This window comes from Pimephales promelas, chromosome 3 (assembly GCF_988280905.1).
Source record: "Pimephales promelas chromosome 3, fPimPro1.hap1.1, whole genome shotgun sequence".
Classification (NCBI taxonomy): Eukaryota; Metazoa; Chordata; class Actinopteri; order Cypriniformes; family Leuciscidae; genus Pimephales; species Pimephales promelas.
In genome coordinates, this window is record NC_142771.1 from 16564107 (window position 1) to 16577697 (window position 13591).

General features: G+C 37.0%; 1 protein-coding gene across 1 annotated transcript; it reads right to left on the reverse strand.

The window, feature by feature from the left end:
* Positions 1-7597: 7597 nt before the first annotated feature.
* On the reverse strand, positions 7598-12957 carry cbx6b (chromobox 6b). Its single transcript, XM_089128388.1, has 5 exons — positions 12730-12957; positions 11213-11256; positions 11055-11120; positions 10606-10672; positions 7598-9137 (listed from the first exon to the last, which is right to left on the reverse strand). The coding sequence occupies exons 1-5, from the start codon at positions 12796-12798 to the stop codon at positions 7887-7889; spliced, it is 1497 nt and encodes a 498-aa protein (XP_088984514.1). The 5' UTR covers positions 12799-12957; the 3' UTR covers positions 7598-7886.
* Positions 12958-13591: the final 634 nt, after the last annotated feature.

Consider the following 13591-nt stretch of genomic DNA (forward strand, 5'->3'; position numbering starts at 1 on the left):
GGAAGTGCTTCTGGACCAGTGTTGTTTACATCTTGTGAAATGGTCTATAGAGTAGACTATAAAGGAAACGCCAGGAAACGTCAAAACCTTGGAATCCCTCTGATCCCATTCTGTCCCCAGTGAAGTGTGAAATCAGCGAGCACAGGGGAGATTAGTGTCCTGGATACACATGACCTTATCATTTCACAGCAACAGTCTACGGAGTCTCCCTTTTAAGTGTAATCCACCTCCACACACGCTTACACTCATACACCACGAGTGAGGAGGATGAGAAAATCGTGCCTAAAAGAACCCAGGCCAACGCCAGAAGATTAACACAGATTTATATCAACTAATCCCTAACTATCATGTTTTATGTGAGAATTTTTGTATTTCTAGAGGCTTTAGGTTATGTCAAACTTTAAGTAAGAAATGGTGGATGGTGACTTCAATTTAGTTGTTTTTGCTTAGCTTAAAAAAGCTTTTTTTACATTAAAACCTCCTTGATGGTGGTATTGCATAATGAAGCAGCATCAAATGACTTTCAAGCAGCATCAAATGAACAGGAAATTTCTATGTGTATGAATTCATTCAGACACAATCAAAAAAAAAAAAAAAAAAAAAATCTGGTCACCCTCTCCTCTCGCTGCCACCGCCACCATAATTGTAATGTTTGGAAGATAATGAATTCTCACACACCACCAAATATTCCCTGTTCCGTCACTTATAACATTAGCCATAATCATCTGTAAACTTTATTTGTGAATTCATAGTAAGTCAAGACATTGACACTCTTGAGATTTATTGGTCACAAGTAGGCTACAGCCTTATGGTCAGGCCTGATTTTAATTCGTTTTGTTCAACCGAGCTTGTGCCAGTTTTTAAAGTCGTGACTTATCATCAACCAGAAGTTGCGATAGGGTAGTTGTGAAAAGGTAGGGTGGGACTTGATTTTGTCTATAGACCATTTCACAAGATGTAAACAACACTGGTCCAGAAGCACTTCCTGTTTCAGTTTTTTAACACTACATAAAAGCTGGGATAAAATACAACCAACAGAACATTTAAAACTGAATCAAAAAGTTAAACAAACATCTTTAAGATGTTTTCTTTACATGTGAAATAAAGAAAACAGTTACAAACTGAAACAGAAAGTGCTTCTGGACCAGTGTTGTTTACATCTTGTGAAATGGTCTATAAGGAATGGTTTGGATGGGTTTGGTTTGCTGTTGCTGTGATGTCATGTGAGTGACAGGTTGGCCAGTTAACGCATCATCAGTGAAGAGAAGAGATGTCACTGCAAGAGGGAGGGGAAGTTATTTTGTTGAAAGATTATAAGAATTCTAAACAAATAATGATCAATAAATAAATTAATAGATGAATCATATACAATAGATACTGTAATATTCAATTAAAAAATAAGAATTGTGTATTTTGATTAACTTCAAGGTGACGTTAACAAACGTGCAACACCCAGATAAGAGAAGGGGAGGAGACGGAATACTATTCCTGATTTCATTAAAAGCTAAAGTGGGACAGCAGTCTAAGAATAGCCTAGAATGTGTCACTCTAAAACAAAGACTGACTGTGCTATGTAAGAAAGATTAAAGAATGCCACTGTTAAAAGCATACAAAACGTTTCGAAGCTATACTCATCTCAGAGGGATAAAAGAAATGGTTGGGAACTAAGCAAAATTACCGGAAATGACAACTGGATTTCACAGAATTATAACAACATAGCATAACAATGTATACAGCGTAGTAAAATATGAAAGATACATACAGCCTTGAAAGAAAGCAAAAACATATCAAACAAGAATGTCTTTGCTATGCTCATATTCTTTAATTCTCAATGCTAATAAGTTTCTGCTCCACGGTTTAAAATGTCAGGGGACCTTTTCCTCTTCGGGAGGAGCAGATCGTTCTTGTTCCTTTTTGAACTGTTTTACTGCTGCCCTCTAGTGGGCTGTTTACATTAGCACCCCCTTTGGAAATCACAGTTAACACACTTAAAGGGATAGTTCACCCAAAGATGAAATTTACCCCATGATTTACTCACCCTCAAGTCATCCTAGGTGTAAATAGACATTCTTCTTTCAGACAAATGCAGCTGGAGTTAGGCTATATTAAAAATGACCTGGCTTTTCCAAGCTTTATAATGGCAGTGGATTTGAAGTCTATAAGACTTTTTTGTACAAATTTAAGAATTTGAACGTGAAGAACGCGAATTTAATACATTTAAGCAATAGGCCTACTGTTGTATCTTGGAACCCTGCTCAGCCTATCACATTTGAGGAACTAACTTTGACACACTAATGTAAATTTGTATAATGTTTCGTATTACCCACCTTCCCTTAAGTGAAACTATACGTGAATGTTACCCATGTTGATAACATGAGATTAAATCACAGAATCTAAATAAAGGCCTGCAGAACTACACAACACACAAACAATACTTTCCTGTATTGGTTTGTATTGCCAGTCAGTATACTGTACACAAATGGATACTGCATTGATGCTGGTGACATTACTGAGACATAAGATACGTTTTTAAAGTGCATTAAAACTAAAATCACTCAAATTCTGAAAAGATCAGTGAAATATGACAACTGAATAGGATTTGACCGCAAAAATACAAATATAAAAAACTACACATAACACGTCATTTGTAAAATCACAAATGCAATTTTATTAAAACAGGGCCAGTGAGCTTATAGCTGCACTTCTACTTCAAAGACGATACAAAAATGATCATGATTTTCAACACTTCGGTTACAAATCTGTACACAATACATAAAGCAATGAAAAATAATTATAATTCTGCTATGGCCAGTACAAAATACAAATCAGGCATTAAGTAAATATTTACAACAAAATTAACAAATTAGAGGAAATTAAAATCAATAAATAAAATTGGCTAACAAGCTTTTAGACTTAAAGGGGGACCCACAATAAATATTTACATTTAATTTGAGATTAAGATGAGATGGAGTGTCAAATTCCAGAACTTATACAGGTCTCTCTCTCACAAACACACTGAACTCAAAACTGCACAGAATGGTTCAGAAGCTACACAGTGCAGCAGTGTGAAGTTGATCTCCTGAACACAGTTTAAGGGCTTGTTCTCAAACAGTCAGGGCATTAATGATTTGCACATGTTCTCACTGTAAAAAAAAAAAAAAAAAATCTTTTCATGATTAGTAATTACAACATTTTGAGTTTCGGATGATTAAATCATTCTCCTTCATTGTATCAACTCCCTTTTTCCATTTCAATGAACTTAAAATTTTAAGGCAACCAGCTTACTTACTTTTTTAAGTTAAACCAACAATATTTTCTACAGTGCATGTGTGCTTAACACTGCTAACGCTACAGACCTGGTTGTACAAGACAGCAAATGTAAATAGTAACAACTTCTTCGTCTTCAAGAGAAACTTTGAATGTCGGCTGGAGAAAGTTGAGCCTGAACGTTTTAAGGTTCTGTTGAAGTTCAAGTCTTAGCTAGGCCACTATATAGCCACTTCTAATATGTTTGGTTAGCACAGCTTGAAAGCTCCAAACAATTAGAAAAGAAGTGAGAACAGTCTGAAGGACTGACTGATGGATGTAACTTGAACATCCTTTTAGGAATTAACCTAAGTGTATGTGTACAAGATAATATTACTGGCTTTGTCAAGGCCACATAATAAAAAAAGTTAAAATGTAAAAGTAATGGAAAATACATACATTCGGAAGTACACGACACCAGAACCAAAAATCAATTCCTTAAATTCAAAATTTCTTCAAAAGAATCACATAAAAAAAGAACTATGCATGATCCTTTTGAAAATATTTACATATTCAAAAACCCTTCCTTTGCACAAAGGCACGAGTGCATTACAGTTTGATCTTTTTTAAATAAGACTTGAAAACATGCATTTTAAGTGCAGAGGAGTTTGCAATTCCTCAAATTTACCATTTTGTGGAAAAAAAAAAATATGGCTGAACAAACAACTCAATTACAATACAATTTCTTTACAAGTCAATGAGAGTATGTGTCCTTAAATCATCCTCAACATGGACGTTTGAGATAAACCTTCTACAAATGTGGAAAAATAACGAAAGTCAGGATTAAGTGGGATAAACAGAATGATGCTGTGCACTCGGAGCGATCCAGATAGGGATTTTGAGAGGAAATCTTGATTCTGACCCCTTCCCTAAACACAAGTCCTGAAGTTCTGGTTAAGTGGGATTAAAGGGGAGATCACGGGGTCAGAATATCCAGTGCTTGCAGCAAATATCAGCGATTTAGGGCCTAGTGGTGCAAAACACAAAGCTGCAGAAAACAGGACTGGGTGCTTGAGCTCTGAAGACAAATGGATATTCAAAAGCAACACAAAACAAAACAGCCAATCAATCAAGTCTCAATTTTTAAGCTTGTTGGACATTAAGAACAAGGCACGCCAATAATGTACGAGAAACTGCACTATGAGCTCATTTTCTGACTAAGCAAAGACCCAAACACTGTTTTTGGCCACAGCAAAAGTTTCCATATCAATGACATCACCATTCACTTCATCAGGAAACACCCTGGTTTCGCCTGTGCCTTTTCTTATTTAAAACTGACACTGGCTTGCATCAAGACCAAAGCTCATGGGGCTTAAACTTCAGCTCTCATTAAAACCTAACTGGAGGGTAGAGACCGTTCCAACCACATCAGGGCTAGATCAAAAGCTTGCTTTTCCCAGAATGCCCTTCACCAAAGTCTACGCAAATCTGGATTCAAAGTGACAGACTACACACTCGGTCTCTGTTGAGACTTTTCAATCCCTGCTGATAAATCCCAGAGTGATTCCTCGCGTTCAAAGTGAGAGTGATAGTTGACCTTATTGACTTCAACTTAAAGCTTTTTGCAGCACAAGCAAAATAACTCTACACTAATACAAAAGAACACTTCAGTGAGAAGCAAAATAGCTGTCCCAGAACAAATGTCTTCAAAAGGGAATGAAGCTATTAAGTAAATAACAGTTAATGTTTCTTGAACGAGTTCATCAATTAACAGCTATAGTTTTCCAAACAAGTACTGCTCATTTTCTTTGAAATTAAGCCACATTTATCTTTTATAGGAATGTCTTGAAAACAGCAGAGAAGTAACATATGGCTTGCTGGCTTAGATTCTTGTAGTTGAATCTCAGGCAATTATCTCTGCATTTCAGCTTAGCAACAACACAACTTCCTATTTTTCAATCTCCCTCCCTTTTTATTACTGATTTCTGGGAACCACAGTGAAAGGTAAAATGGGTAAGACAGCAGTATAAATACTTGTCAGGTATAAACACTGAGATAAAACATACAAGTTTGACATGGTTGTGTCATTCTGCTTCATAATGAAGGTAGTGGGTGTTGGGACCCTTAAAGCTGAAGGTGCTTGTATCAGGAATCATGCCATATGCCAAAGCTTAACTAAAAATAACCAGGGTCAAATATTAACTTTGTGCCACAATGACAGGAGAATTGAGGAACTTTTTTGGCAATAAATATTTCTTATAAGAATTGTATCCTGTCGTTATGACAACATATTTAGTTGTTTTCCTCTGGAATATTTACTGCAGGTAATCTCACAAAAACAATGTATCGGTGGTTTAACGCCGGGAATGTCCAACGCAATCTCACAGCAAATCGTACGTATTTTACGAGGTGGCTAAATCGTACGCTTTCATACAATTTACAGTTCACCAGTGTTGGGAGTAACGCATTACAAAAGTAATACATTACAGTAACATATTACTTTTTGCTGTAACGCAGTAGTGTAAGGCATTACTAATCAATTTTCAGTAATATTTTACTCGTTACATGTTCAGTGAGGCTTGTATTACAGTTGTATTACAGTGAGGCTTGTTCTATGTTCTATGGAGACTGGAGAGCCAACCCTTCCTCATCCGATTTGCGCAGTGTAATTAACAGAATTACAAAAAAATATGTTTTGCCTCCTATTTTTTTGTCACGCATGAATGTGTGTCTTTTCCCTAATATTGAAAATAAAACATAGACTGATATTTGTCTAATGTCTGGAGTCCTTTAAGGAAGTAGCCTATATACGTTTCAATACATTATGTATTTTCTGAGAATTTTTATTTCAAGTTTTGACTGCAAATGTCATGTCCATAATGCTGGACTTCCCCAATTTTAAATAATTTATCCTCAACTAGTTTTGTGGTGTAGGTCTACGTATTTTATAATGTTAACTTCAAATAATACTAGTAGCCTAATTTAAAGATAAGGTAGCATTGGATCTGGACGGTAAGGAGAATAACGCTGGAGTTGGAAGAGGTGTGTCGCGATTCTGTAGGTTCGTGGATCTGAGTGCAGCCAATCGCGATTTCATATTGCATATCATTAGAAGCCCCAAAGTTAAGTTCTACTTAGTTATTTTGGTGAAAGTAACTCAAAAGTAATACATGAGTAATGTAACGCATTACAATTCTGAGACAGTAATATTGTAAGGTAATGAATTACTTTTAAATAACAGTAACAAGTAATACCTAATGTATTACAGTTTGGAAGTAACTTGCACAACACTGCAGTTCACACCTCACTCGTACAGTTTCGTACAAAGACCCCAGTGATGGGTAGGTTTAAGGACATGGTTAGGTGTGGTCCTTCCTAAAGACACTTTTTTGTAAAACATATGAAATTGTAAAAATGAGGTTGTACGATTTTGTACAAATTAGCCACCTCGTAAAAGAAAAAAAACAAAACAAAAAAAAAAACATACAAATTGCCGTGATATCAGCTTGGAATGTCACCATTTTTGTTGTTGTTATTAGGACAATTTAAGAAAAAACTCTGGCGAGGATAGGACTATCGTTTCTTGATTTGCAATACACTAACATTTAAAATATGTATTATGTTGCTAATCCTAAGAAATTATTGGACAACTGTGTTTAACTCTCCTGATCAATCTCTCTCTTTGATCAATTTGGACTCTATATAATATTGTGAATATATAACTAAAAAAAAAAAATATATATATATATATATATATAAATGGAGCCCTCAATTGCGGTTTACAGCACATTTCAATGTTCGTGATGCTATAATACATTCACTCACAGAAATGATCGAAAATGCTGCAGTTTTAGTTTGAATAAGTCGCAATTAACACTTGTGTGTGTATATATATATATATATATATATACACATTCAAAAGTTTGGGATTGGTACGATTTGTAAAAATAAATGCATACTTGCAAGGATGTATAAAATTGATTAAAAGCGACAATAAAAGACGTTGTAACGTAACGTATTTCAAATAAACACTGTTATTTTGAACTTTCTGTTCATGAAAGAATCTTGAATAAAAGGTTTCCTTAGTTTTTACAAACAAATTGAGCAGCACAACTGTTTTCATCAATGATAAATGTTTCTTGAGCAGCAAATCATCATTAAAATTATCTCTGAAGGATCATGTGACACTGACACTGGAGTAATGATGCTGAAAATTCAACTTTGACATCACAGCAATAACTTTAATCACAAATACAGATTTATGTACAGTATATTGTAATTTTTTTCTATATTTTTGGCCTAGAAGACAAAAATATTACGAAAATCGAACCAACCCCAAACTTTTGAATGGTACACCTCAATCAGTTGTGATTTATGGAATAAATAGCACATCTTTAGAGAAGCCATTGTTGAGTTAATCTGCTTAGAAACGTCGATGAGTTCAGATTGAACACAATGAGCCAAACAACCTTCATCAGAGACATTCTTTCATGGTTATAAAAGTCATGGCACAGTGTTGTAGAGTGGACATCTTGGCCACATCTATTAACAAAGGCAGCTGAAACTGTAAACAATCTACTAACACACCTCCCAACACCCCTTTTGAAGGCTAGAGGAGGCCGTATCGGTGTTGTCTGCACTCATGTTTTGCTAGGGGGATGCTTTGGCTGTTGTGTGTCGTGTTGAGCTGATATATTTTTGGGGTAGCAGGGAGGAGAGGTGGCGGATGGTGGGTGACAGAACTCCTTGATGGTTACGGTGAGGAGGTTAGCTGTGATATCCGTAACGACCACATTGGCACATCGGGATGTCATGTCAGGATGCCAGTCCAAATCTTCTTCCTCCGACGGCTCCTCTGACACGGGAACTTCTGGAACCTTGAGCTGCCGACGGCCAGAGAAGGGATGCCGTCGCCGCAATCGCCTGTCCATTTCATGAGGTACGGAGAGGTCCAGAATGTGTTCGTTGTCTTCTGAGGATGACGACGCAGAGGACGAAGAGGAAAACATAGGAGAGGACGGAAGAGCAGAAGGACCCGAGCTGTTTTTGGATGCCACGGGTTGAGCGCCCCCTTTGTGAAGGGCAGGATCTTGGGAGTTGGTTGCAGAGGTTTTGGGTGATAATGAGGAATGCTGGAATTGGGTTTGTTGCGGCGAGGGTGGCTCGCCGTCTGAAACTTCCGAGCTTGAGTTTGACGGAGGCAGTTCATCATTGAGAGTCTGACCTTTGGACACGTTCAGGACCTTTGAACTTTTGGAGGAAGAAAGATTGTTTGTGTTGTTGCGACTCTCTCCACTTTGAGTCTGGTTGTCTGCACTGCTCAGAGAGTGAGAATCGAAGAGTTTTCCGAAAACAGGAAACCCAGAACTCCTAATTGGGGGCTGGATTCCTCGGTAGGACACTTCTCCAAACCGCCTGTTTTTACCAATCACCCTGTTCCGGGATGGAATTTTCTGCCTCCCGAAATGGGACTGCTGGGTAGCGGGAACATGTGTCCTTCTGCTATTAGCAACTCCGCCATTCCCAGCCTTGTCAACCACTTTGAGGTTCAGAATGACCCGTCCCTTTTTCACTTCCCTGGGTTTGACTTTTCGATTGAGAATACGGACCGTTTCCGAAAAGGGACTGACTGTTGGGCGGGAAGAAAAAGGACCGGAGGGACCGACTGTTTGATCCAGGCGGGGCAAGGGACGCCGTGCCATGCGATGGCAGCGGTGAATGTCTTTTTTCAGTTTGGGCTGAGCAGCGCCCGACTGTAGTTTAGCATTAGATGGGGCAGTTGGGGTGTAGGACGGTGCAGCTAAGGGCGGAGGAAGCTTGGAATGCAGCTGAGGACGACTATGCTTGAACTCCGGGACTCTTGGGGAAGTGTCTGCAGCCTGCGCTCTTGACTAAATAATTGGGAAAAAGTCGAAAATTATTCACTTATAAAAGAGTCACCTTTTTACCTCACCCTTATGTTGTTGCAAACCAATAGGACTTTCGTTCATTTTTCAAACACAAATGAAACCTGAGAGATTTCTGCCCCGCTATGAAGTCCATTAAACCAAAACTGCACTTGCTCGATATACGCGAGAACTAATGAGGTTTGTTCTCACGTGTCACGCAAGCACGTTTAAGCTTTTATCAAGAACCAACCAATGATTTTGTTCTTGCACGTAAAGCAAGTACACTGAAAATATTTGGTGTAGAAAAAAAATTTCACAATTTATTAAAAAGAAAGAGTATATTCCTGTAAAATGGACAATAATCTTTCTTTCAAGCGATTTTACTCGTGAGCTCTCTGAGAGATGTTCTTCAGTCAGTACACTCTCAACCAAAGTGCACACACCTCTTGTTCAAATTGCACCTCATGTGTCGGCTTTATAACACATAAATGCTCAAATACACACATACAGTTATGTCTAAATGTATGTGTAAATTAATATTTGGTGAATATTCGCATTGGCAAAGAATGTGAACAGCATATTATCTAGTTCATTAGGTCTTAGTGACAGCAGCCTTTAAATCCTGCTACTGTCTAATATTGGCTGTCTATATTATTAGTGATAATCAAACAACAAAAGAAAAGCTTTAATAAGGATTAATCTATATTTAACTTGTACTGTTATGACTATGCAGGGTTGTTTTATATTTGATTATTCCATTTCTGTAGTATGTTGACTTGAATACTACTGTTACAGTCCCTGAAAAAATATACCGCAGTTTAATTTGTATTTTTTTTTTATTATTGTATATATTTATCTACTGCATCTAATGTGCTTATTCTTTTGTTTTATTACTGAATATTGCAACAAATTATCTTATAGAAATACAAGTACATTGTTTTGGTATTTTTTGGTATAATTGGTATTATTATTTTTTAACTGTGGTATCGACTTTGCTATCGAGTATTGTGTACTTTTGGTGGTATTGGTACCAAATATTGGATTTTTGGTATCATGACATTCCTAATTTTGTCATATTTGATGTACTCTACATATGAGCGTTGATCAATGTTTATAAATGAATAAAAGCCTAATTTAAATCTGCAAGTCATAAAGCAAGCAAAAAGACTTAAACTGCCCAATTTATATGATATTCTTTTACAATGTTTTTATGAACCTTTTGAAGCATCAAAGTTTTGTTCACATAGACTTTCAAGGGAGGGACTTTCATTAAAAATATCTTCATTTGTGTTTTGAAGATGAATGAAAGTCTTATAGGTTTGGAATATGAGAGTAAGTAAATGATGAGAGCTTATTTTTGGGGTGAACTGTTTTTTAAAATATTTTTAAAGCATATTTACAAAACAAATTCAATAAATGACACTACAAAACACATGTATTTCCATGCCAGTTGGTATTGCTGCTGACGTACCTTTAGAAGCAGCGTTTTAGGTTTCGGGCCTCTCTTTTTAGGTCCATACATCTCTTGTTCTCGCTCTCTGAGTAAAAAGACGAGTTGATCAAAGGGTTTGTGATTATGTCAGGGTTTGAGCTTGTATACTGAGTGGTTGTGCCAGTTTCAGCTTTAAGAACAACAAACGTCCTCTGAGCATTAAGCATGACTACAAAAGATTTACTTGAGATGTGAGACTCAAGTATTCATGTGATGTGGATAGAGATGTCTCGAGACTGCTTCCTGTGGGTATGCAGGAAAGAGTCAATCTAGCTTTGACTCTGGGAGACCACTTCAAACAGAGGAATCAACTGTCACAAACGTATTTAACGCTCATGATCGCAGGAGTTAACATTTCGTAACTTGTCCGTTTCCTTTAAAATTGTTAATCAGGGGGATATCATTAACGATAACAAGCAATAACTCACTTTTGTTCAAATGCTGCAACCAGTCGTTCATCTAGGATGTTCTCCTCAGGTTCCCATGTGCTGTACCTGAAAAAAATATACAAAATATATATAATTTAACATTCACTACTTGTTAGGCATACAAGCTTAACTAATGAATCATATTTCTGTTAACTCACTTTATTGCCCATCCTTTCCATTTCACTAGGTACTCCATCCGTCCCTATGGAAATAACAAATCAGTTTCCAACATTTCTGAAAGATAACTCATTGAAATAATAGTAAATCCAAAAAGATAATTCTGTCATTATTTACTCTCCTTCATGCCCTTATAAATCTGCATGCTGTTGTTTTTCAGTGGAAGACATAAGTAGATATTTTTAAAGATTCTTTACTCAGCTTGTCCTATACAGATCATGCTCCATCATATATATTTAAACACCTGTAAATATATCATAAAAAGTAGAGCATATTCAACAATCCATCCTTCAAAATGCATGTCCTATTTAGAGTTGAGTGGAAGTTGTCCATATGACAAAGCTATTTTAAAGGGGTACTTCACCCAAAATGAAAAATATCCGATAATTTAAGAAAAAAGAGAGTCGAGTTTCAGAGTATGACGTAGGCATATGACGTTCGTCACTTCTCACAAGATGCTACACATACGTCATACATCAGCTTTTTTGAGGACTACAAAAAATGGCACCATTCGATCAAATTGAAAAGCTTGGAAGAGCCTGGATGTGTTTTAATAACTAAATATACCTTGATTGTGTTAGGCTAAAAGAAGAAAGTCATTTACACGTAGGATGGCTTGCGGCAGTAAATTATGGGATAATTTTCTGTTTTTTGGGTGAACTAAGGTGAATTATCCCTTTAAGGCTTTAGAGGACATGGGATAAAGTCATTTGAACAAACAAACAAAAACAACAAAAAAATAGTGCAAACTACTTCTTTAAATTCTTACCTCATAATAATAAAATACCAATTAGTGCATCAAATGCAACACACTATACAAAGTTCTTTCATATTTTTAACAATCAGTAGATGCTGGTGATTTGACAACCAAAATTTCCCCCACACCGAACCTCAAAAAATCGCCTGCTGTACGGAAAACAAAAACAAACAGCGATTTGAACGTCAAAACTAGTGGTTGCTACGCGACGCGACGCCACTCGCCACAGATACAGAACGCAAAGATTCCATTATAAATGAGTCCGACCAAAACTATACAACCGCGCGAAAAATGTATACCGTTCAGTTGCTTTTAACGCAATGTAAACATTACTGTTGTGTAGGCTACAGTGCAAGCGATTTAATGTTGCAGCGTCGCGTCTCATCGCGCCTGCTGTCGATGGGGTGTCAGACGAACCGGCCTTTGTCAAAAATTTACACTCCGGGTAGACACAAAAAAGCTAACGCGCTAACAGCACCAGTCCCGCTCCAGCTGGCGCCAGTCTAATCTAAACAGACACACACTACACACTCACCCTGAGCTCAAAATTAAGCAACTCAGTCGTATGAATGCATACACAAAATATGCGTAACACGGGTTACTCGAGCGGTTTATAGTTGCACAGAAAGCATGGTGCTCTAATGCAGTTCAATTCACTGCGCTCGGTCTGCAGGGCTGAAGTTACTGGGTTTGTAGGCCGCAGTGAAAGAAATAAAATGAGTTTTAATAAAACAGACTGACCTTACGGACGCGGCGCTTCAGAATGGCCTCGGCGGCAAACACACGGTCGCCTGCCGCAGACAGCTCCATCTTTAATGGGACAGCAGAGACGGGTTCTTCCGCGGAAGCGATGGAAAGATCCTGCGCCGTGGAGAGTGGAGGAGTGAACCAAACACAAACACACACATGCGCCCGCGCGCCTCTCTGACAATACGGCCCATGCAAGGAGAGAGAGTGATCGACAGTTAATTGAAACTTGCGGGTGGCCAGTTTCATATATATTAGGAGCCTATAGTTCATTTTTAATTTTGTCACTTTTATTTTATTATCATTATATTAAACTACCATCATCATCATCATCATCAACACTAATGACACTAGGCATTATTATAACACACATTTAAAAATGATAAATTTAATAATAATAAATATTATTAAAAATAATAAATTAAATGTAATATATATTGTATGATTATGCTTATGGGATAAATAAGTAGCCTATATGAGTGATGTTAAAGAATATAATTGTTTTCCAAGCACAAGCAAGTTTTTATAAAACATTTATGGGGCCTGTCGCAATGAAAATCATTTATGTGAACTATTTTTTATAGTAATAATAATGACAAAATAATATATATTATTTAAAATATATAAATAATATATATGAAGCAACTGCAAAATAATATTAAGTCGATTTGGATAAATGTGTCTGCCAAGTGCATAAATGTAGCTAAATCAGGGGCTTGCAAAGGTTTCTGATCACTGCACTGAGAAAAATACTAAGACGGTACAACAGCACCTGTCTCCTCCTATCTCTGATGTGCAGTGTTTTTATGGCAGGTGTCTAACCTAAGTCACACTTTTATTACTCTGCACTGTTCAA